Below are 22,299 nucleotides of genomic sequence, written 5' to 3' on the forward strand. Positions count from 1 at the left end.
AAACCTCGGGATGTCATGTTCCGATACAGACCAAAAGCATAAACAGTATAAAATAGACCTTACAACAGTTATTTCTAACTATTGATCTATATTCCAAAATCTATCGTCAAGTCCACCAACTTATACTCTTGTGTCATTACCTGTAATGCAAAGAAAACTGAGTGGGTCAGGCTTGGGAGCCTGGTGAGCATATAGGGTTTTCAACCCACAATAAATAATTAATTTAATTTCATCAACCAATAATAACCCGATTACTCATTCCTGTTATTCTCACTTTACGTCCCTAAGACAACTAACATAAGGGACCTAGTCTAAGAATATTTCATCGGGGCCATAACACATGCTTCGGGGGTTCCTCAACAATATAAGTCAAATAAGGCAACCATGAGGGGGATGGAATACAGCGAATGAACACCCAAGTTCATTAACACCTACAGGTTATGAGCCTGCTAGCGTTCCACTGGACTGTCTAGAAAAGTCCGTGGTCGTTATCTAAATTCCACTAGATGACTGGATTACAATGACATCGATGCCTCTCGTCCTTTTATCACAAGACAACTATTTGATAGGTTTTGAGCATTCTAACACTTCCTAAGTGTACATGCAACCCTAATAACCTTGGATCTATGTTTGTCTAATTATCATGCAAAGTTGCATTCCAAGGTTATATTCCTATCTAGCATACATGGGGAACAATTTTAACTTGAATCATAGATAGAATAACTTACCTTGTTGTTGCTTGTGTTCCTTGAAACCTTGTGAGCCTAGCACCCCAAGTGTGATGCCTCAAATGCTTCACACAACACCAAATGCTCTTGGAAAGACTCTTGAGATAACACACACTTCTCAAAATCGGCCAAGCCCTCTAGTTTCTTTTGTCTAGCCGATTTTGGTGGAGAATATGATTCTTATATAGTGTTGACACATCTAGGGTTACACCATGTAAACCCTAATGTGTCATGACTCTTCATTTCCATGACTCATGGGTTTGTAACTCCCATGGAGCATCCATGGAGCATCCTATGGGTAGAACCCAACTTGATAATCCATGGAGCCTCTTAGCCCACTATACAAGATATGGATGATTTACATAATCAACCCATATATTCAATTAGTTATCCTTTGATCACTTAATTAATTCCAAATTAATTCTTTGATCAACTAATTAAATAATATTATTAATATATTAGAACTTATAATATATTAATAACCTCCAAGTGTTATTTCTCTCATTTAGTCTATCCAATTGCATGGTGCCATGCAACCCAAATGGACCATGCCGGGTCGGGTCAAGTACAAGCCCGAAATAGTTATGGACTTAGACACCTTATCCAACACTATTTACCTATGTTCTACCCAACATTTTATTAGATAAAATATACATTTTTAGACATAGTTTAAAACCTGTATAGTATGTTCATTCAAAACACATTCCAGATAAAAGATGAGGCACATAAACATAACACATATTTCATAGAGAATAAATCATATCTATGAGATTAGAAGATAACATTGATACACTCACATAACACATATACTTAGTACGTTAAATCGATACTTGTATAAAATCGTGCATTTGTAAGAGATTAGGTACCCCCTTCAAATCAAGACCAATATATAAACACATAACACGTATTTCATAGTAAATACTTAATATTTATGCGTTAGAAGAAAGTAACTACACACTCACTTGATCAGAAGATGATTGGATAGCACTACGGCTTGTAAGAGTAGTATTCTTCGGTAGATCTTCACAAAAATCGGCTTCTCGCGGGCAGAGCTTCGGCTCAGGAATCGCACTTCTCGGGATCTTCGGTGCCTCGAGACTTGCTTCGGGGCTCGGGAATGATACCGGGGCTTCGGGATAATTCTTGCACGAAAAACGATGTAAAAACGCGAGAGAAAGAAGAGAAATGAGCAAATGAATCGGCTGCACTCGACTCCCTTTTATAGGGTCTGGAACTTCGAATTACGTTGGGCGTAATCTTAGGTTACGCTGGGCGTAACCTGGATAAGCCCGGTGACTCCCCCCTTGGATAATATCGAAAATTTATAATTAAATTTAATATCGAAAATATTTAATAAACTTCAAAAATTCATATCTTCCTCATACGAACTCCGTTTTCGATGTTCTTTATATCCACGCGTAGGTGAGACTACACTCTACAACTTTCGTTTAGACTCCGTTGGCTAATTTTGAATTTATTTTTATTATATTATTTTAGTAGGCCAGGACAGGAAAACTCCGTTATAAATTCATAACTTCTTCATCCGACGTCCGTTTTCGCCTATCTTTTTATCGTTTCACTACAATTAACGACATGTTCGATTCTCGTTTAGATTGTAACGGCTAAAAACCGCTCGATCTCAAATCGAGTATTCGGGCTGCATACCGCTAAGTCGAAACTTAGAAAAATCATAACTTCCTCATACGAAGTCAGATTTGGACGTTCTTTTTATGCACGCTTACGGTTTAATATTTTCTACGACTTTTATTTAGATTGCTAAGGCTAAATATCGCTCTAACGTAAATTCACTTTTTACGTCGCATTGTGTCGTGCCGGTTCTGTCGCGAAACTTCGACAGGTCATAACTTCTTCGTTATAACTCGGATTTTGGTGTTCTTTATATGTACGAAATCCTTGTAACATATACTACAACTTAGTTAATATTATTCATTCTAAATAATCTTCTATCAAAAAGTCATTTTTGATGCTTATCGTCTCTAAATTGACTAGTCCTGATCTACGGGCGTTACAATTAATGTTTTTTTTTTAATCTGTATGTTTTTTGTTTGTGGACAATAATATTGGAACGAAGGGAGTATAATGTATTTCTTGATTTCATTGTGATGCCTTTGTGAAGGTACGCATTTTAGACACATGCACTAAAAAACAATAGGAACAACTACCTTTTTGTGCATATCCATAATCGTCACTTATCATCATAAAATTCTGAAATATACATACTTATTTACCAAAAACAAGGATGTTGCAACCAACCCTCTCTTAACATGAGGCCAAACATAGTTTAGATTGGGTGTTGTGGTGCTTTTTATCTTTGTAATTGTTTTGTATCATCTTTTCTAACGTTTGTTTTTATATAAATATTTTGTCATTCTAGTAAAAATCAAATAATAAAGAAAGTAAGAAAAAAAAAAAGTAAACCACAATGGCGGATGGAAAAACAAATAACAAAAACACTGAAAAAGTTAAAAAACCCTATGCACTCATGAGTTAAGTAGTCCTTATGCATCAATAGAGTAGTCATTTCTTTCATAATTTACATATTAGCATCTAAACTTAGGAGATTGCAAGAGGGCCGATATCAAAGAAAGAGAGAGGATTGACTAGTTGAGTTTGCAAAGTGCCATACACCAAACGTGATAGTATCAAACTTATGTTAATAATAAAATATACATTGTATTTATGATTATATATCATTGATTTTGAATACATGGAACAAAAAACATAATCATTTCACCATATACGCAATTATAAGAAACAACTACAAGGATTTCATAGGACTTGGGGTCATTGTGGCTTGTTGAGTAATCAAATTTCATGACAAAGTGATCTCCTAACATGTGGATATGTAAAATTGATGAATTACAAGGCAAATCTCCTTTGGCGGGTAGTGTTAGCAAATGACTTACTAACTGCCAAAGGAGTAATTACCTGGTAATACATCTATACATTAAAATAATCTTCCAAGGACATTTGATTGATGAAACACATAAGAAACCATTTTATAGGCCAAAAAGAAATATGTATATATTTACTAATAGCATATACTTTGCACATCCCTTCTCTCTCTCTCCACATTCATCCAACATCAAATTGAGCATGTTTGCAAATTATACTTTTGTGCCATGACCTTTTACAATTCCAAAAGACATAATAATTAAAATGTGTCATACAAAAATGAGTACGGATTATGTTGCCACATATTAAGAAAAGTATTGAAAACTATGGATTCGCTTTTTAGGATGCCAATTGTGTAAGCAATACCAAGGTCCACAAGATCCTTGTAAAAGGTTCTTGGTCAAGATTGCAAATGTACACTAAATTATTCCTATATCACCTAACATGTTTCAATAGCTTCAATGTAAATCGATATTTTGTCTATTAATATAATATAATATAATATTTTGTTTTAAAAGTAAATCGTTATTTTGTCTATTATGTAACATTTAAAAGTAAATCGATATTTTGTCTATTGGTGTAACATAATTTTTTGCCTGTTAAACTTCAAATGTACAGCGAATTATTCCTATATCACTAACATTTTGTCTATAGATATAAAATACCAATAAATTAAAAAAGCTATCAAAATATATAAAAACTTCAACTTTTGTTTATAAAGTACCACTGTAACCATGAAAAATGATTATTACCGACAAGAATTAAAGTTTATTACCTGTTCACAATGTTTTTTTAAGGTTAATGATATTTTCAAAATACTTTAGATGGTTTGTTATCCTATTATATCATTAACCTATATATTTATTTATTTGTTTATTTGTTTTAGAATGACCTATAAATAATCTTTGTCAAAACTTCATATCTTTATCAAAAATGAAATGACCATAAACAACAATAACACCCTTCCTTATACCAGTATCATCGTTGTAATTAAAAGAAAAACAAAACATAACATTATAATTTATAGAAATAAACACCATTTTGTATATAACAAACACTCTTATTAAGTGTAACATTTTTTTTACAAGAATGATATTAGCCTATTTGCAACAAAAAAAACTAAAATTACAAGAAATACTGATATTAGTATGTACAACAAAATCACTCTACAAAGGTGGTTGGTTATATACATCTGCTAATAATACATCATCTTCACAATTCTCAATTTCTCCCATCCCAATAAATGCTGCTGATCAATTCAACAAAAAAACATGCACAATTTATTTATTTCTTTCTTTCAATTAAAAAAAAATCATATCTAGTTAAAGTGAACTTGCCTTGTATTATTATTATACATGTAAGAAGCTTCTTTGTAGCTGCTATGCTATCATCAATCAACACATACCATAGATATCATTGTCTTAATTCATACAGACCTATTGTTGTTGTTATTGACAAAGGGGTGCATTAATAATTGAGCAGCAGTTGGACGATGAATTGGGTTAACTTGTAAACATTTCACAATGAAATCTTGGGCCTCTACTGACAATGTCTCAGGAATAGGAGGGGGTTCACCCCTCCCGATTCTGAACAATGCTTGCATCTGTCAATATTACAACAATTATAAAATTTATAAACAAAGAATCAAGATATATTTTCTATTTGTTTTTTTTTTTTTTTTTTCTAATGTACCCCTTCCAAGTGAGAGTATGGAATTTTTCTTGTTAACATCTCCAACACAGTGCAACCAAGACTCCATATATCAACTGCAAGTCCATACCCGTTGTTTTTTCGATTCACAACCTGAGGACACAATCGTAAATTGTCATCCGATTACTTTTGTTTCTTCCCATTACATGGTTGTAGTTTGTGAATTGTCATCCAATGTTTTAATATAAAAAAATAAATATGGGATGATAAAATAACAGACAAACCTCTGGTGCCATCCAATATGGTGTCCCTTTGCAAGATTTAATGTCATTCAATTTGGTTGCCTGTGTAAATAAACAGTGTTCTCTTTAATAAATATAATAAAAGAAAATGACACAAAAGAAAGAAAGGGGTCTAGTTAGTTAGTTACCTTTGCTAACCCAAAATCTGCAAGCTTCACAGATCCGGTTACATCAACCAATATATTAGCACATTTTATATCCCTGAAAAATTAATATGAATTCATCAAATTAGAAAAAAAGATGCATTGGAAATTGGGAATTAGCATAAAATACAAAAGGAATAAACTTTAACCTATGAACAACATTGCGCTCATGTAGGTAACTCAACCCACTCAAAATCTGTCTGGTGTATACAGAGACTTGGGAATCTCCCAAATGATATTTTTGATAAAGACTTGCTAGTGAACCTTTAGTTACAAGCTCAAGGAAAATGTAAAGTTTTCCATCACCCTGAAACACCATTTAAAAGCTAACTCATGTAAATATGGTAACATAAAAGGAATGTCGGTTTTGGTTAAAGACAGATTGCATACTGTATCTGTCCCAAGATATCGAACTATGTTCTCATGTTTGAATTGGCTTAATAAAGAAATCTCCTAAAGGGGAGAAACAATTATACAAATTAGTATAATTAGTATAAAGAAAATCATGATTGAAGATAGAAGAGGAAGAAGAAGAACCAAATTATAAATTATTAAATCACCTGTTCGAGTTGAACAATGCTCTGCTGTCCTTGGCTTCCTTCATCAAGAAGTGAAACCTCCTTCACAGCAAAGAATATTCCATGTCTGCAAATAAGTATCTGTCATATGATATAAAGTAGTTTCAAAGAAAACGATCTTATGATCAAGTAAACACTTTGACATGTTTACAATAGAGCAAAGATGCAAAACCTTTTTGGTGATGACAGAAGTTGTAGTGTAATTGCACTGAAATGTTAATTTACTTACTCGGTGAAACCTTCATAAACAGTTCCATATGACCCCCTTCCAAGAAAGTCACCTTTCTGCCAGCTTTTGTACCTCAGAGGTCCATTAGGTGAATCGGAATCCTCAGGTTCAGTGGCTGCGTTTGAGGAAATATCATCTTCATCTTCATCTTCGTCATCCAAGGTATTTGAACTACTTGGTGAAACGATGGCATCGTTTCCCGACGTTATCCCCCCGTTTTGATTTTCCTCTTTAACACCAATTTGTTCATGAACATCGGTGTTGGCATCTTCATTTGAAGCCCCAATTATTGCAATTGGTCCAGCCGATGCAGAGTCTTCGTCGTCCTTTGTAGCAAAACCCCAAATTAGCTCCCAGCTGGAACCCAGGTTATCGACCACCACTCGTGACTTTGATATACCCGGTGGAGGAGCAAGTAACGGCGGCCGTACACCCTTGATTCCACTTTGACCCTCTACATAACGTTTCTCACGAGATTTACACGCGCCGTCGTCATCGAAGACCGGAGAGCTCTCGGCGTTAACTAAGCCAACACCAGTTCCCAATTGCGAACCAGTTACACATTTTACCTCATTAATTCCACATTCATTGACATCATCATCACGTTCCTCAACCTCGTCTGTCCGCAAAACCCTAGCTTCTTCTGCCTGCGGTAACCTAGAACGCTCTGATTCACGCTTGACCTCGTCATCATTAACTTTAACTTTACTTCCAAAAATCTCCGACAAACCACTCCCCTGTGAATTTCGAGTCGCATACTGATCAGGAAACGTAAAACTCGGCGGAGAATCGGCATCCGTAGGGAAGGAAGCTTTACGAGCTTTCCAAGCATCCGCCGGAATCTCGAAGTCTTCCGGCCCTGAAAGCCCTAGAGAGCGACAAATCAAGTCGACTTCGCCATCAATCCCTCCAATCCTGAAACTAGTTTGATCAGAGAGCAAAGCAATATCAAGTGATCGAGTACGATGAGCTGATCCACCATGAGAGGATGAGAATGAGGATGAGGATGATGATGATGTAGAGGCGTCATAATCGATGTTCTTGATTGCATTTCTTCGTTCAAGCTTCGGTCCTAACCGGTTGGGCTTCCTTGACATATTCGTGTTGCTTTGTTTGCCTCTGCAGAATTCTTCACCAGCATAGAGAGAGAGAGAGAGAGAGAGAGAGAGAGTTTCTCTGTGTCTGTGTATATATCTATATATGAATCATGAAGATTTAACTGTGCATGAAATGAATAGTGTGATGGACCATTCAACAGGATAACCATTTGTCTGAATTCAGAAGAGTCTGCCCATAAAGGTGAAGCGTCCTTTAAGGTCTTTGAAAAGCGTTGACTCTGGACCTACCTACACCAAATTCGACAAATATATTATTAAAAAAATAATAATAAATAAATTATAATTTTGATCGTTATGGTTCGGTAAAATTCACATTTTTGGTCCCTTGTTAAAAGATTGATAGATTGTATTCTTAATAAGAACCAATGCCATAACTATGACGTTTTCTTGATTGAATGCAGAGTTTTGTTTTGCTACAAAGGAAGAGCAAGGAATTGTCGATTGTTTGCTAAATTGTGGTCTTGGGTGCGTTCATAAGAGATGATCTTTGGTTTGATATCTCAATTCATCTAAGAAATCAATCAAAAAAATGTATTATTTTGATTCATCTCTTTCTATTTCTTAACGTTGCAAGGAATCATTGAATATGTGATCCTAGTGGATTTTGGTTTAATGATTGATTTCTTCCCTTAATTCAGAATTATTCACGTCTTTTATTCTAAGTAACTTTCAAATCTCTTCAAACTTTACTTTGTTAATTCGATTTGTGAAAATGTCAACTTTATGTTCATTTGTACTCACGTGCTTTACTACAACATCACCTTTTTGTATGTACTCATAGATAAAGTGAAACCTTGTGTCAATATGTTTGTTCCTTTAATGAAACATTGGTTTTTCATCAAATACATTGTTGACTTTTTCTCCACATTTAGCTCAAATGGACCATGGTTTCTTCCGATTAACACACCATTATCCAAATACCTTGACATGTTGCACTAGTAGCTGCCATAAACTCTGCCTCACATGATGATAATGCAACACACTTTTGTTTCTATGAGCACCAAGTCACAAGCTTTCCGTCCAGGTAGAAAGCCATATCGGCAGTACTTCTTCTGTCAATACCTCTTGCTAGGTCACTGTCACTGTACCTAGTGTAGATGTAAAATTGTAACAGTCGAATATAGTGTATTGTATAGTTTCGCATTTTATGTTATTTTACTAAGTCATCTGTTTTGTGAATTGATAATGTCTAGACTTAGTATATTTTTTGTACACTCATGTTCCCTATAAATAGGGATTGAGGTTAGAAGTAGAGAGGGACTTTTCATAACAGATATCTCTTTTCTGCTTACTTTGTAATCAGTCTTTATCAATATGAGATCTGATTAATATTTACACTTCGTGTTCTTAATCTTCAATCACTTAAATCTAACTTTGTTTTCTCAAATCTCGATAACAATTCTCATCAATTGGTATCAGAGCCTGATTCAAACTGCTTGGATCTGATTTTCGTGTTAGAATCATTTGCTTTTTGAGTTGCAACTTTACTCAAAATTTTTCGCGAATTTTGGTTTTGAAAATCACTTTTGATCTTTAGATTTGAATTGATTCTGTCTTTGAATTGTTAAGTCGAGTAATCGATTAGTGATTTGTGATCAATTCATTTGATCAAATTCTCTATTTCAACAAGTTTTTCAAGCTTTCTGAAAATTTCTGTGTTCATCAATGGCGAACTTCAACATGAATACAATGACTTCCTTCTCTCACTTGCTTGGTTCCTCAACCAAAATTCTGATGTTAATTCCAGAATACTATGATCAGTGGGCTGATAGAATGGAAGATTACTCAAATGGAATTGATGAAGAACTTTGGAATTATATCGATGGAACAGTGCAAGCTCCTGCTAATGTTCAACCAATTGGACCTTCTACAACATCTACTGAAGTTGCTGATCAGGAAAAACGATTGAAGAATAATGAAAAGAGGTGCATGAGGGAACTAAGAGGTGCTCTACCTCCTGTGGTTTACAATTACATCCGTAGTTGTAAAACAGCCAAGGATATCTGGAACACTCTGAAAGAGAAGTATCAAGGTAGCGAAAAGATGAAGATCAACTCTGTGAAGCAATGTCTAGTTGAATTGAAGGAATTCAGACAAAAGGATACAGAAACTCTTGAAAATTACTATGATCATCTGAATGAGCTTATGTTTCGCTGCAATAAGTATTGAATCACTAGGTCTATCATGGAGTTCAATTTAACTTTCATTATGGGTCTTCGCAAGGAATGGCGAAGTGTGAGCATGATGATTAAGAATCAACAGAGTTTTGATACAACTAAATTGAATGATCTCTACAATCAACTGAAAACACATGAAAATGAGGTTTCAGAAATGTATGAAGAATCAAAACAGGTTATTGGAGGTCCTTTGGCTCTTGTTTCAAAGGTATCAGAAACTGATGTTAATCAAAAAGATGGTTCAGATGAAGAAGGATTTTTGATGAACTCTGATGATGAAGCTGTGGCATTCTATTCAAACAACAGAGTTAAAAAGTTTTTCAAAAAGCCTTTTAATCCAAAAGGAAAGACTAGTGATGTGAAAAATGCAGTCACAAGAACTGGAGGGGAGGAGAGGAAGAAATTGGAGAAAGCAGATGAGAAACAAAAAGATGCGAAAGAAGAAAAGAAGTTGAAAGGTGATTCAGGAATTTACTGTCACTACTGCAATGGTGCGAATCACTTCGCAGCCGATTGCATGCTGCGAAAGAAATAAGAGAAGAAGGAAAAAGTTAAATATGAAGCATACTACTCTGAAAAGATTGAAGAGATACGTGTTAAGACCAAAGGAGTGTCTTTGGTTGCGAAGGGTGAATCTGGTAATGAAGAAAGTGGAACGTATCAGATCTGGTCTTCAGGATCTGATGATGAGGAAATGAGGCATCCCACACATGGAGCAATGTTCGCAAGTTTTGAAGATTGCGAAGAGGAAATTTCAGGAAGGTGCTTCGTATCCAAATCCACAGACAAATCACCCATGACAATCAAGGTACGTGCAATACTTGAATCTTTTAATATTCCTTTATCTGCTTATGATGCTGAAATTGTTTCATTTGATGATACTGTGACTTATTTTGATTCTGTTATTGTGTCTGCTAGTACTGAAGCTCAAAAATTAAATTTGCAACTAGGTGAGACACAGAGAGAATTAGAAATAAAGAGGAGCAAAGTAGAAAAACTTGAAATGCATATTAAAAATATAGATTGTGATATGAATAATCTTACAAATGATGTTAGGTTGTTGCTAGCACAAAGAAACATATATTGTAATTCTGCAAAACGATTGTATGCAAAATTAACTGCTTTACATCATTCTTCTGACATTAGCAAAGAACAACATAGGAAACTTTTACCTTTTCTTGAGTATGAACGTGAAAAAGTTGATGTTGTTTCTTATGATTGCGAAAGTACAATTGCTCAATTTGGCAAGATACCTGATAATAGATATCCATATGGTATTGTCAAAATTGATGAATTTCTGAATGTTGATGAGTTGGTTAACATTGTCAATGAAAGTTTGACAAAGAGTGAACAAGTGAAAATCATAAAGAAAACCGAAAATTCAACTCTTGCCTCACAATTCAATTATGCTGATATTGATGAAAATTCAGATAATGTGAGTGAAATCAGTGAGATAGAAGAGGAAGAAGAGGTTGATTGTTCTCAATTGTCAATCATCAATATCACATCTAAGATCAAAGGTAAAGAAATAATAGTTGATTCGATAGTAAATGATGAAATTGATAAACCTTCAACTCCACAACATTGTAAATTTGATAATGTGGAAGTTGAAAGCTGGAAAACTGATGATACTAATGAGAACAAAGAAGAAAAGAAAGATTCAAATGAAACACCTCAAAGAGTTGTGGTTGATCAAGTGTTTGAAAATACAAAAGAATTTGACAAAATTTTAAATGACAAAGGTGCACATTATTTGGAAACCAACACAGTGGTATATCCAAATTTTATATGTACTGATAAAACCATTTTTCCAAATCAAGTTTTTGTCACTACTGGAAATGCTGAGAAAGTTCATCTTGAATTCAACAAAATGATTGAAAAAGATAATCTAAAGTCAACGACAAAAGGTTTTTTCGCAAATCAAAACACAGAAGAAAACAATTTAACTCAAAATCCTTATGTGTTTCAAAAACAAAAATCATTACAAAAATGGGTGGTTAAAGGTGAAAAATCAAACAAAATTTTTGAAAAAGTTGAAAAATCAAAGTCTGAAGTGAAACTAAATTCACATGAATTCAAATTGATGGTTGGAAATTATTCAACATAAAATAATGTTTCAAAAAGAAAAGCAAGAAAAGCAATTTTCTGGCAAGTTGTGTCTAATGACAAACCAAGAGTTGAAAAAGAACAAATTTCAAAAACACCATCAAAATTTCAAAACAAAAATAAACAAACAGATTCAAGTTTTCATAAACCAATAAACTCTGTTGACAAAGTTTCATATATTCGCAAATATGACAACAATCGAAAATTTGAGAATTCGCAAAAATTTGCAAATAATCAAAAGTTTCAAAATGTTGGCAAATTCACGCATACTTCATCAAGTTTGAAAAACTCAACTCAAGCCAAAGTGAAATTTTCACCAAAACAACCAAATTTTCCAAATCCTTCAGTCTCAAAACCAACCAAAGTTTCATATACAAAAGGAAAATCTGATGTAAGTACGATCAATCGTTGGTTTGAAGGGAAAGGAAGAAAATATCAAAGTGAGAAGTTTTCAGAGGAACAAATCAAGAATGCATTTGATAAGTTCGCAAATAACTCTTCAACTGCTAGTTCAACATCTCATAATTCGCAAGTTCCGGTTCAAAAATGGAAACCAGTTATCAAAAATGCGAATGTTGTGAAGGATAAGATTACAATCAATGGAAATCCAAAACTATTGAATGACTATATCACAATATCTAGATCTGATGATGTTGATATAATGGATTCTGTTACAAACAAAGTGAAAACATGGTTTTTAAATTCCAAGAATTTGTTTCATTCTACTAATGATGGACCCAACAAGTCTTGGGTTCCTAAATTCTTTCAATAAATGCAGGTGATGTGTGACGAGCAATATGATACGAAATGGTATATTGATAGTGGTTGCTCTCGTCATATGACTGGAAGAAAGGAAAACTTGCGAGATTATAGAAGCTTGGAAAATGCTGGAGTAGTCAAATTTGGAAATAATCACAAGTGTCAAGTGAAAGGCTATGGCAAAGTCACAAATGGAAACTTCACTATAAACAGAGTTGCTTATGTTGAAGGACTTCAACATAATTTGATAAGTGTGTCACAACTTGTTGTTGGTACTGGAAATCAAGTTGTATTTAATGAAGAAGGAAGTATCATTTCAAATGCGAAGTCAAATGAAATACTTCTCAAATCCAAAAGATATGGTGATATGTTTACACTGGACATCAAACCAATTGTGGGAAAACCTGTTGTTTGTTTACTATCAAAAGCATCTAATGATCTCAGCTGGCTTTGGCATAGAAGATTGTCACACTTGAACTTTCGAAATATTAATAAACTTGTAACTGAAGATTTAGTTCGAGGGTTACCAGTACTAAAATTTGACAATGATTCTTTGTGTGCAGCTTGCGAACAAAGAAAACGACATCGAAAAGGTCATCCGATTGTGATAGATTCAAAAATCGTAGAACCATTGGAACTTCTTCACATTGACTTATGTGGACCATCGACTGTTGCAACAATCAATAAAAAGCGGTATATTTTAGTTGTTGTAGATGATTTCTCTCGATTCACATGGGTGTTTTTTCTCAGGTTGAAATCTGAAGTTGCTCAGACGATGATAGATTTTATCAAAAAGATTGAACTCAGTCTGAAGAAGAATGTACGAAAAATTAAAAGTGATAATGGCTCTGAGTTTAAAAATCAAACTATTGATATTTTTCTCACAAGCAAAGGCATTTCGCATAATTTCTCATCACCATATATTCCACAACAAAATGGAGTTGTTGAAAGAAGAAATCGATCTCTATGTGAAGCAGCCAGGACCATGTTAACATATGCGAATCTACCTCAATATCTTTGGGCAGAAGCAGTGTGTACTGCATGTTTTACTCAGAATCGATCATTCATTCATCGAAGATTCAATGTTACTCCATATGAAATAATCAATAATCGGAAACCTAATGTAAAATTCTTTCATGTTTTTGGTTGCAGGTGTTTTATCATGAATCTCAAAGATAATTTGTCCAAGTTCCAAGCTAAAGCTGATGAAGGCATATTCTTAGGATATTCACAGAATTCAGTTGCATAAAGAGTGCTTAATAAAAGAACAAGAAAAGTTGAAGAAACTTTCAATTTAACATTTGATGATTACTATCTTAAACAAATGGATAGTAAATTTGAAAATAAATCAATACTTGTGGATTCAAATACTCCAATTGATAATTCTGAAATAAATGATTTTGATTATGACTTAATTTTCGGCATTCCTGACAGGGCAATTGATGCAGAAAATAATGCTCCTGATAATCAAACATCAGAATCCTTAAAACATACTGATGATTCGACAATAACTTGTGAAAGTACGCCCGATATTCGTGTGGAGGAGGAACATACGAGTATTCATGAAGATAATCAGCCAACTTTCGAGGGGGAGAATGAAATTATGAATCATCAAGTTGAGGGGGAGCATTCGCAGAATCAACAGGAACATCATTTTGAGGGGGAGCATCAAGATGAAGATCATGTTGAGGGGGAGCATGATGAAATAGAGACAATTAATCTTGATGAAAATGATGAGTTTCATGAACTAAATGATAACTTTTCTGTTGCAGGATCTGAAAATGAAGATATGTATGAAGATGCACCATTAGAATTTGATCCTAATTTTCCACCACTTGAGAAATGGACAAGAAATCATCCAAAAGAACAGGTAATTGGTAATCCACAAGGTGTGTTGACTAGAGCTCAAATTCGTGCGAAAAATGAGGTACTGAATGCGAGCCAAGAACTCTGTATGTTTAATGGATTTATTTCGAAAATAGAGCCAAAGACAGTAAAGGATGCTATGGAACACTCAGATTGAGTTGTTGCTATGCAATCTGAACTGGCTGAATTTGAACGAAACAAGGTTTGGAGATTAGTTTCTAAACCTTCTGATGTTTCAATTGTCGGATTAAAATGGATTTTTAAAAACAAAACCGATAAAGATGGCAATATTATTCGAAATAAAGCTAGACTAGTGGTTAAAGGTTATTCGCAACAAGAAGGCATAAACTATGAAGAAACATTTGCACCTGTTGCAAGACTTGAAGCAGTTCGCATATTTTTAGCCTATGCAGCTCACAAAGACTTTGATGTTTATCAAATGGATGTTAAATGTGCATTCTTAAATGGAGAACTAGAAGAAACAGTGTATGTTGAACAACCACCAGGATTTATAAGCAATGAACATCCTAATCATGTTTATATCCTAGACAAAGCTGTATATGGATTAAAACAAGCACCAAGAGCCTGGTACGCAACACTTACAAATTTCTTGAAACAATCTAAATTTAAACAAGGATCAGTTGACCCCACATTATTTCGCAAGAAAGTTGGGTGTCATCTAATGCTTGTTCAAATTTATGTTGATGATATTATCTTTGGCTCAACTGATCCAACATTGTCAATTGAATTTGAAAATTTAATGAAAAGTCAGTTTGAAATGAGCATGATGGGAAAAATTAATAATTTTCTTGGTTTAAACATAAGACAGAATAGGGATGGAATCTTAATCAATCAAGAAAAATATACGAAGAACTTGCTTGAAAAGTTTGGAATGACTAATAGCACAAAACTCAGAGTACCAATGGCAGTAGGAACAAGACTAACTCCTTCGTTAGATGCTCCTGCTGTTGATTTAACACTTTATCGAAGCATGATAGGGTCTTTATTGTACTTAACTGCAAGTAGACCTGACATTATGTTTTCGGTTTGCAATTGTGCTAGATATCAAGCTAATCCCAGAGAACCTCATCTGACTGCAGTGAAAAATATTTTTCGCTATCTAAAGGGAACCGTTTCTTTAGGACTTTGGTATCCTGCGAAAACGGGGTTTTTCATTCAAGCTTTTTCAGATTCTGATCTAAGAGGATGTACTTTGGAAATGAAAAGTACGAGTGGTGGATGTCAACTATTGGATGGGAAGTTGGTGAGTTGGCAATCAAAGAAACAGATTTGTGTGGCTATATCAACTGCTGAGGCAGAATACATAGCTATTGTTGCTTGCACTTTGCAAATTATTTGGATTCAGAGTCAACTTCGTGACTATGCAATAAACATGAAAAAGATTCCTTTGTATTGTGATTCGCAAAGTGCAATTCGCATTTGTCATAATCCAGTACAACATTCAAAGACAAAACACATTGCTCTTTGATATCATTTTATCAAAGATCATGTGGAAGATGGGAATATTGAAATTCATTTTGTTAAAACAACTGAACAACTTGCTGATATTTTTACAAAACCTCTTGATGAAAAATCATTTGTTAGAATTTTAGTAGGTTTGGGGATGATTAATGCGAATTCAATTTCAACAACTCATGCCTAAAAGTCTTGTTCAGCAGTTATGAGTCAAATTTGTTCAGAGGTTACTATTCATTCAGAGGCTTCGCATGGCTTCGCATCCACATCTTTTCGCATTTGAGATCATAACAACTAAGGTAAGGTTTATGACTAATTTTTTTTTAACTTTTGAAAAATCAAAAATCCAAAAAGATTTTATTTTGTTATGTTTTTCATTTTGAAAAATTAAAAATCCAAAAAGATTTTTTTTGTTGTTATGTTCTTTAATTTTGAAAAATTCAAAAATCACAAAAATATTTTTGTTTTCTTTGTTCTTTAAACTTTGTGTGCTGAGCATTTAATACATGGCTAAAATGCGAAGAGGTCATACTTATGTGTTTCTACGGGAAGATATCAAATTTCTTTTAAAAACTAGTTAGGATGTCCCTAGAAGCATGTTGTTGTATGTAGACCAAAAGCCTCAACATGACTCTATGTGTGTGAAGAAAGCCTTAATGAAATTATCACATGAAAATTTCTTCCCAAAAAGGCTTATATTCGCATAAGTCAAGAGAGCTACCTTACTCTTCTCAAATGAGTTAAGTGTTTTCTGTTTTGTCCATTATAACAGAGGTACACTTCGATTCTTATCCAATCTTTTTATACCAAACAATTCTTACACTCCAAATTTTTGAAGAGATTTGTCCTTGAGGTATTTAATCAAACCAATCAAAACCTAGACAAATCACAAGTCTGTATTTATGATCTAACATCATGAGTCCGTGATGGAAGTGAAACCCAAAAATCATACACCTTAAGGAATTGACGGGGAACTTTGTTCCAGATTTTTACGAAACCTTTGTTTCAGTATCAAAAATTTCGAAACTTCAAATCATATTCAATTCGCATGTGTGGTCTTGATCAAATATTCACAACTAAGAATGTTTGTTACCCAACAAGATCCAGAAAAAATTTTCTTTTGAATATGATTTCAGTGTAAGTTTCATTCGCAAATCCTTGTCATGATAAATATTTTCACAAGCCATCTTGTCACTAACTACACTGGTCAAACAAGTAATTTCATTTACAATTTCTCACCTTATGTTAAGGCTGATATGAAATTTCAAACCAATCCACAATGTCTTTTAAAAGAAGCCCTTCGATACTTCTCTACAAGTATTTGATTGTAAATCACGGGAAACTACACAAGCTGTTGATTATCTCTCTTGATAATTAACGAAGCAACCTTTGCCTGGGGTTTTACTGCATTCATGTCAAATTAAATGTTTGACATCACAACATTCCAAAAATTTTTGTTTCTCATCTTATTTTGTTGACACAATGTACACACGAAATCCTTGAGGTTCTGAGTAAAACCAACTCAGACTGATGATTTCGTAAATCTGACATATGACTTCACTTTATATCCCAAAAGTGAAAGAGCCTTGAATCCATGCGAAGGGTTTTAACGATTCAGATTCTATATCGGGAAACTTGACAGGCTGTATACTCAAAATGGTTGGTATTCTATCCGGTTTTCAAGGAGATGAGACAGTTACTTTTTGAAGCATGGTTATCTTTTGCAGTCATGATCCGATTTTCAAGGTGCCACATCGGATAACATTAAATGTATCCTGCTTTAATTTCAAATCAATTTGAGTAAACTATAAAAGGGGGATCAAGAACACTATATACGGTTACGCAAACAGAACTCTCACAAACCTTCAAAGTCTAAACCTTGATAAAAAATTCATCGTTTTCAAACCCTAACAATGGCAGTCACTCAATCCAACACTGATGAAGTTCTTTCTCAATCCCTGATGAAAATCCAATGCACAAACTATCAAGTTGATCCAAATGTATCTTCTTATCCTGAAGAATTGAAGATGCTTATCGTTGCCCTGAAACGATCACCTCTGTCAACTGCCATGTTCAGTTCCTTCTCTGTTCCGATGATTTGGTTAACCTGGGCAACTTCAATGGCATCATACAATCATTCATCGGATGTGATCACATTCAACTTGATCAACAACAAACGGGTCAAGCTTTCCAAGAAGATGTTTGTTGAAATCTTGCAGATTCCAAACAACCCTCCATTCGTCAAACCTGTTAACTCTCAAATTATCCACATGTTCAACGAGATGGGCCATCAACCAGAGCTTGAGAAGATCAGCGACTTTCGCAAGTCTGGGTTGCCGTGCATATGGAATTTCTTATTTGGAATTTTTCTTAGATGCCTAACCGGAAGATCAGTTGGACTGGATAGAGGAAGAAAGGAAGTATATGTCATGGTTATGGGCCTATACTATGATGTAAATGTTGATTATGCAACCCAATTATGGAAGGAATTTGTTAAAAGTCTTGAAAACACAAATTCGGAAAAGGGAATTTCCTGTGCAAGATATTGGAGCTTGATTCTGCAGAAGATCTATGAAAAAGAAGCAATTCCAGTCATGGAGGATGTTGAAGTTGCAAAATTTTCTTTGTATCAGTTTCCAAAGACAGTAGAAGATGATGAAGCAATCTTTACACATGTGGCTTGTATTCCAGATGCGATGCTTCGCAAAGTATCTCCAACTCACAAAGTCTTGGTGAGATATTTTCGAACAGTTGATCAATCAAAGCAGACTGGAGTATTACTGGATGTTGCTATTCCGTCAAAGAAGAAGAAGCTTATCAAGAAAGATGCGACGGGTTCATCCTCACAACAAGTTCAAGATGAAGCTATTCAGACTGAAGAAACTTCATCTAAGTCGAAGAAAGAAATCATACCTTCTAAGTCTGGGGTATTGAAGAAAATTCGCAAGGCTGAGGTGAGTAGTAAAGGTGTTACTATTCGCAGTATTCCAGCTCCGGTTTCTCCAGGAACGAAGAGGCAAAGAGCTGAAGACGTTGCCAAGAACATGCAACGTACTCTCATCAAAAGGAGAAAGATGGTGATTCGCAATGAATCATCTGATGAAGAAATCGTACCAGAAACTCCACCAGTAACATCTATGGTAAATGTTTCTTTACCGATTATTCATACTTCGCAAATTTCTACCACTTTACCACTTTCCAAACCACTCGAAATAGTCACTACCAAATCAGTTTCTGAGGAGGTACCTATTTCTGATATAGTTGTCAACGTATCTGAAATGGGGGCACCTATCCTGAGTGTTGCAACCACAATCCCAATCACCTTACCTATTTCATTACCAGTTGTTTCAATTCCGATTACCACTTTATCCACCACTTCATCAATTTTTGATCATGCTCTTCAAAACCCATTCACAACACTTTTTCCATCTCAATCACCCGAAAATCCTCAACCTTCGCAACCTTTATCTGATAATGAAACTGAAGGAGGTGCCTTTGGAGGGATCATTGAAGATATTCGTTTTGATTCAGAGGAGGAGGATATTCCTGATCATATGCTTATGACAGGAAAACAATTTAAAATCCTGAATCAAAAATTAAATTCTATTATTCAGTCGCAAGCTGATTCTGGCAGGATGTCCTCTATTTCCGCTATGGAGGTTGATGTAATGATCAAAGGGGCTGAGAAGCGGATTATGGAGAAGATTGATCAATCCGAAAAAAATAATGAGCTTCGCATTCAAGCACAAGGGAGCAATTTTTCTTCAGCAGTAAAGGATTTGAAAGCTGTTACAAAAGAACGTCATGTTCTTTTTGTACAAGATGTGAAGAAAGTTCGCGAAGATGTCAACTATAAGATTCAAGAGTTGAAATCTGAACTTGCGAAGGAGCTTCAGGATATTCATGCACAAAATGCTGAAGTTCAAAAACAAATTGTGGAGGTTTCTTCATGAGTACAAAAGTTTGTTGATATTCTTGTTCGTAAAGATCATACTGAAGAAACAAAGGAGAAGCTTGATCAGCTAACCAAGTTGGTGTATGAGCTTAAAGTGATCGTTTCGCAATCTTCAACAACACAAGTTCTCACTCCTGAGTTCTTGTCTCTAAAGATTAATACTTTAGAACAAGCAATTCAGAAAGCTCTTGCTCCACTCGCAAATTTTACTTCTTTACTACCAAGGAGTGCCCCACCTGCTTTCACAGGGGTGCAAAGGGGAGAGAAAAGCTAAAGTAAAGAAGAAGATGCGAAGATAGTTGGGAAAGTTATATCTACTCAACTTATAACTACTCTTCCCATACTTACGAAGCCAATTTCCTCAACCACACTAACCACAAAAACGATTGCCAAAGGAATAGTTATTGGAGAAAAAGAAGGAGGTTCAAGTTCAAAACCTCAACCAGATACGGTGGGAAAAGGAAAAGGGATTTTATATGAAAAATCAAAGGAGGAGAAGAAAGCTGAGGCTGAAGCTGAATTGGAAAGAATGAGGCAAGTACAGAGCATTATGAGGCAGAGGGCAAGTGATCCTCCCACAATGAACAAAGGAGATCCTGCGAAGCTTTACTCTTATGAAACAATAGAGTCAAAAGTTGTAAGAAGGGAGATGTACGAATTTGAGAAAAAGCCGAAGAGGAGTTATGATATTGCGAACTCAGATAATTGTCAGTTGGATTTTCCAATAAATTAAATGCTATTCATTACTACTCAGTACAAGATAAGTGAAAAGTTTGATAATCCTGATGATTATACTCACATAAAAATCAGATTTCATGCTGTCTTGGGAAAGAATCCAGATGAAGTTTGGTCTTTATTGAATATCAAAAAGGTGCTGACAATCAAGAAAGACGTATTGTTTGAAGATATGCTTCAAAATTTTCGTTATTTTGTTATCAGAGCAGACAACAAGCAGTATGACTTCACGGTAGCTGAATTTCCGTTGATGAACTGCAATGATTTAATTCAAGTGGCTCTGATCTTGAAGCATATGGAAGAAAATAATCTCAAAGGCTCTGAGACTGAAGTGTTCAACGTAGGCTTCACACATGTGAAGACATTCATCGACAACTACTTTGATTGTTTGGCCCTTACAGATGATGAACTGGCTAATGTGCTGGGAAGAGAAGTAAAAGTTCCTTGGGAAGAAACTTTATCCCAATCAGCTTTGTCGAAATATGTAGTTGGAGAAATATGCCTAAAACCATTCGGCATGGTGTTTTCTGGAAGAGACACAAAAGGGAAACCCAAGAAATTTTTGTTCAAAGTCTCAGAAATTGAAAGATATAATTGTTCGCAATATACGCACTTTATTGTCCGTATGAATAATTGCAAGAAGAATAATGAAGGAGACAAGAAAGATCTCAAGAAGGTGATCTCCTGGTATGGAGAAGTGCGAAGGACAATCCACTCTGTTGTTCAAAAGCTTATGAGATGAATAGCGTCGACTGTTTACAAAGGGGGAGAATGTAGATGTAAAATTGTAAAAGTCGAATATAGTGTATTGTATAGTTTCGCATTTTATGTTATTTTACTAAGTCATCTGTTTTGCGAAGTGATAATGTCTAGACTTAGTATATTTTTTGTACACTCATGTTCCCTATAAATAGGGACTGAGGTTAGAAGTAGAGAGGGACTTTTCATAACAGATATCTCTTTTCTGCTTACTTTGTAATCAGTCTTTATCAATATGAGATCTGATTAATATTTACACTTTGTGTTCTTAATCTTCAATCACTCAAATCTTACTTTGTTTTCTCAAATCTCGATAACAATTCTCATCACCTAGTCACGTCATTCTTCTTTCCACATCTTGTGTACGATATGTAACACCGTGAATTTCAAAATAATTTTTCGCATAAGATAAAAACATTTTCATTTAAATTTTCATAAAACATCAAGTTTAAAACTCCAATCCATATCATACAATATCCCAAGATCACGTATTATAAAAATCCCATGCGTGTGTACAGATCAAGTCGACGCCTTCCCACGGTCATCATTAGTACCTGAAACAAACAACACTAACATTGTAAGCACAAAGCTTAGTGAGTTCCTCAAAATACCACACATAACACATATTAGCCACTCGAGGCTATAACTCTGCGGTTCCGTAGACCCTGCTCTATGAACCCACTGGTTCTAACTCTGGGAACCTTCCGGTTCCAACTCTATAAACATGCACAGCATAAATCACATAGAAATAATGCAGTACAACACATAACAGGCATATAACATACAAATACTCTATCACATA

General features: G+C 34.8%; 1 protein-coding gene across 3 annotated transcripts; it reads right to left on the minus strand.

Annotated features, from left to right (window-relative positions):
* Window positions 1-4,664: 4,664 nt before the first annotated feature.
* LOC145053886 (mitogen-activated protein kinase kinase kinase 1-like) lies at window positions 4,665-7,796 on the minus strand. 3 transcript variants are annotated; one of them, XM_079002008.1, is made up of 9 exons: window positions 6,547-7,796; window positions 6,300-6,384; window positions 6,130-6,192; window positions 5,889-6,046; window positions 5,725-5,797; window positions 5,579-5,638; window positions 5,337-5,447; window positions 4,982-5,247; window positions 4,665-4,890 (listed from the first exon to the last, which is right to left on the minus strand). In XM_079002008.1, the coding sequence occupies exons 1-8, from the start codon at window positions 7,641-7,643 to the stop codon at window positions 5,071-5,073; spliced, it is 1,824 nt and encodes a 607-aa protein (XP_078858134.1). In that variant the 5' UTR covers window positions 7,644-7,796; the 3' UTR covers window positions 4,665-4,890; window positions 4,982-5,070. The 3 variants fall into 3 exon arrangements, with proteins under 3 accessions (XP_078858134.1, XP_078858133.1, XP_078858135.1); XM_079002007.1 differs by having other exon boundaries at window positions 4,665-4,893; XM_079002009.1 differs by lacking the exon at window positions 6,130-6,192 and having other exon boundaries at window positions 4,665-4,893.
* Window positions 7,797-22,299: the final 14,503 nt, after the last annotated feature.

This window comes from Lactuca serriola, chromosome 5, assembly GCF_051521515.1.
Source record: "Lactuca serriola cultivar US96UC23 chromosome 5, Lser_US96UC23_V15, whole genome shotgun sequence".
Classification (NCBI taxonomy): Eukaryota; Viridiplantae; Streptophyta; class Magnoliopsida; order Asterales; family Asteraceae; genus Lactuca; species Lactuca serriola.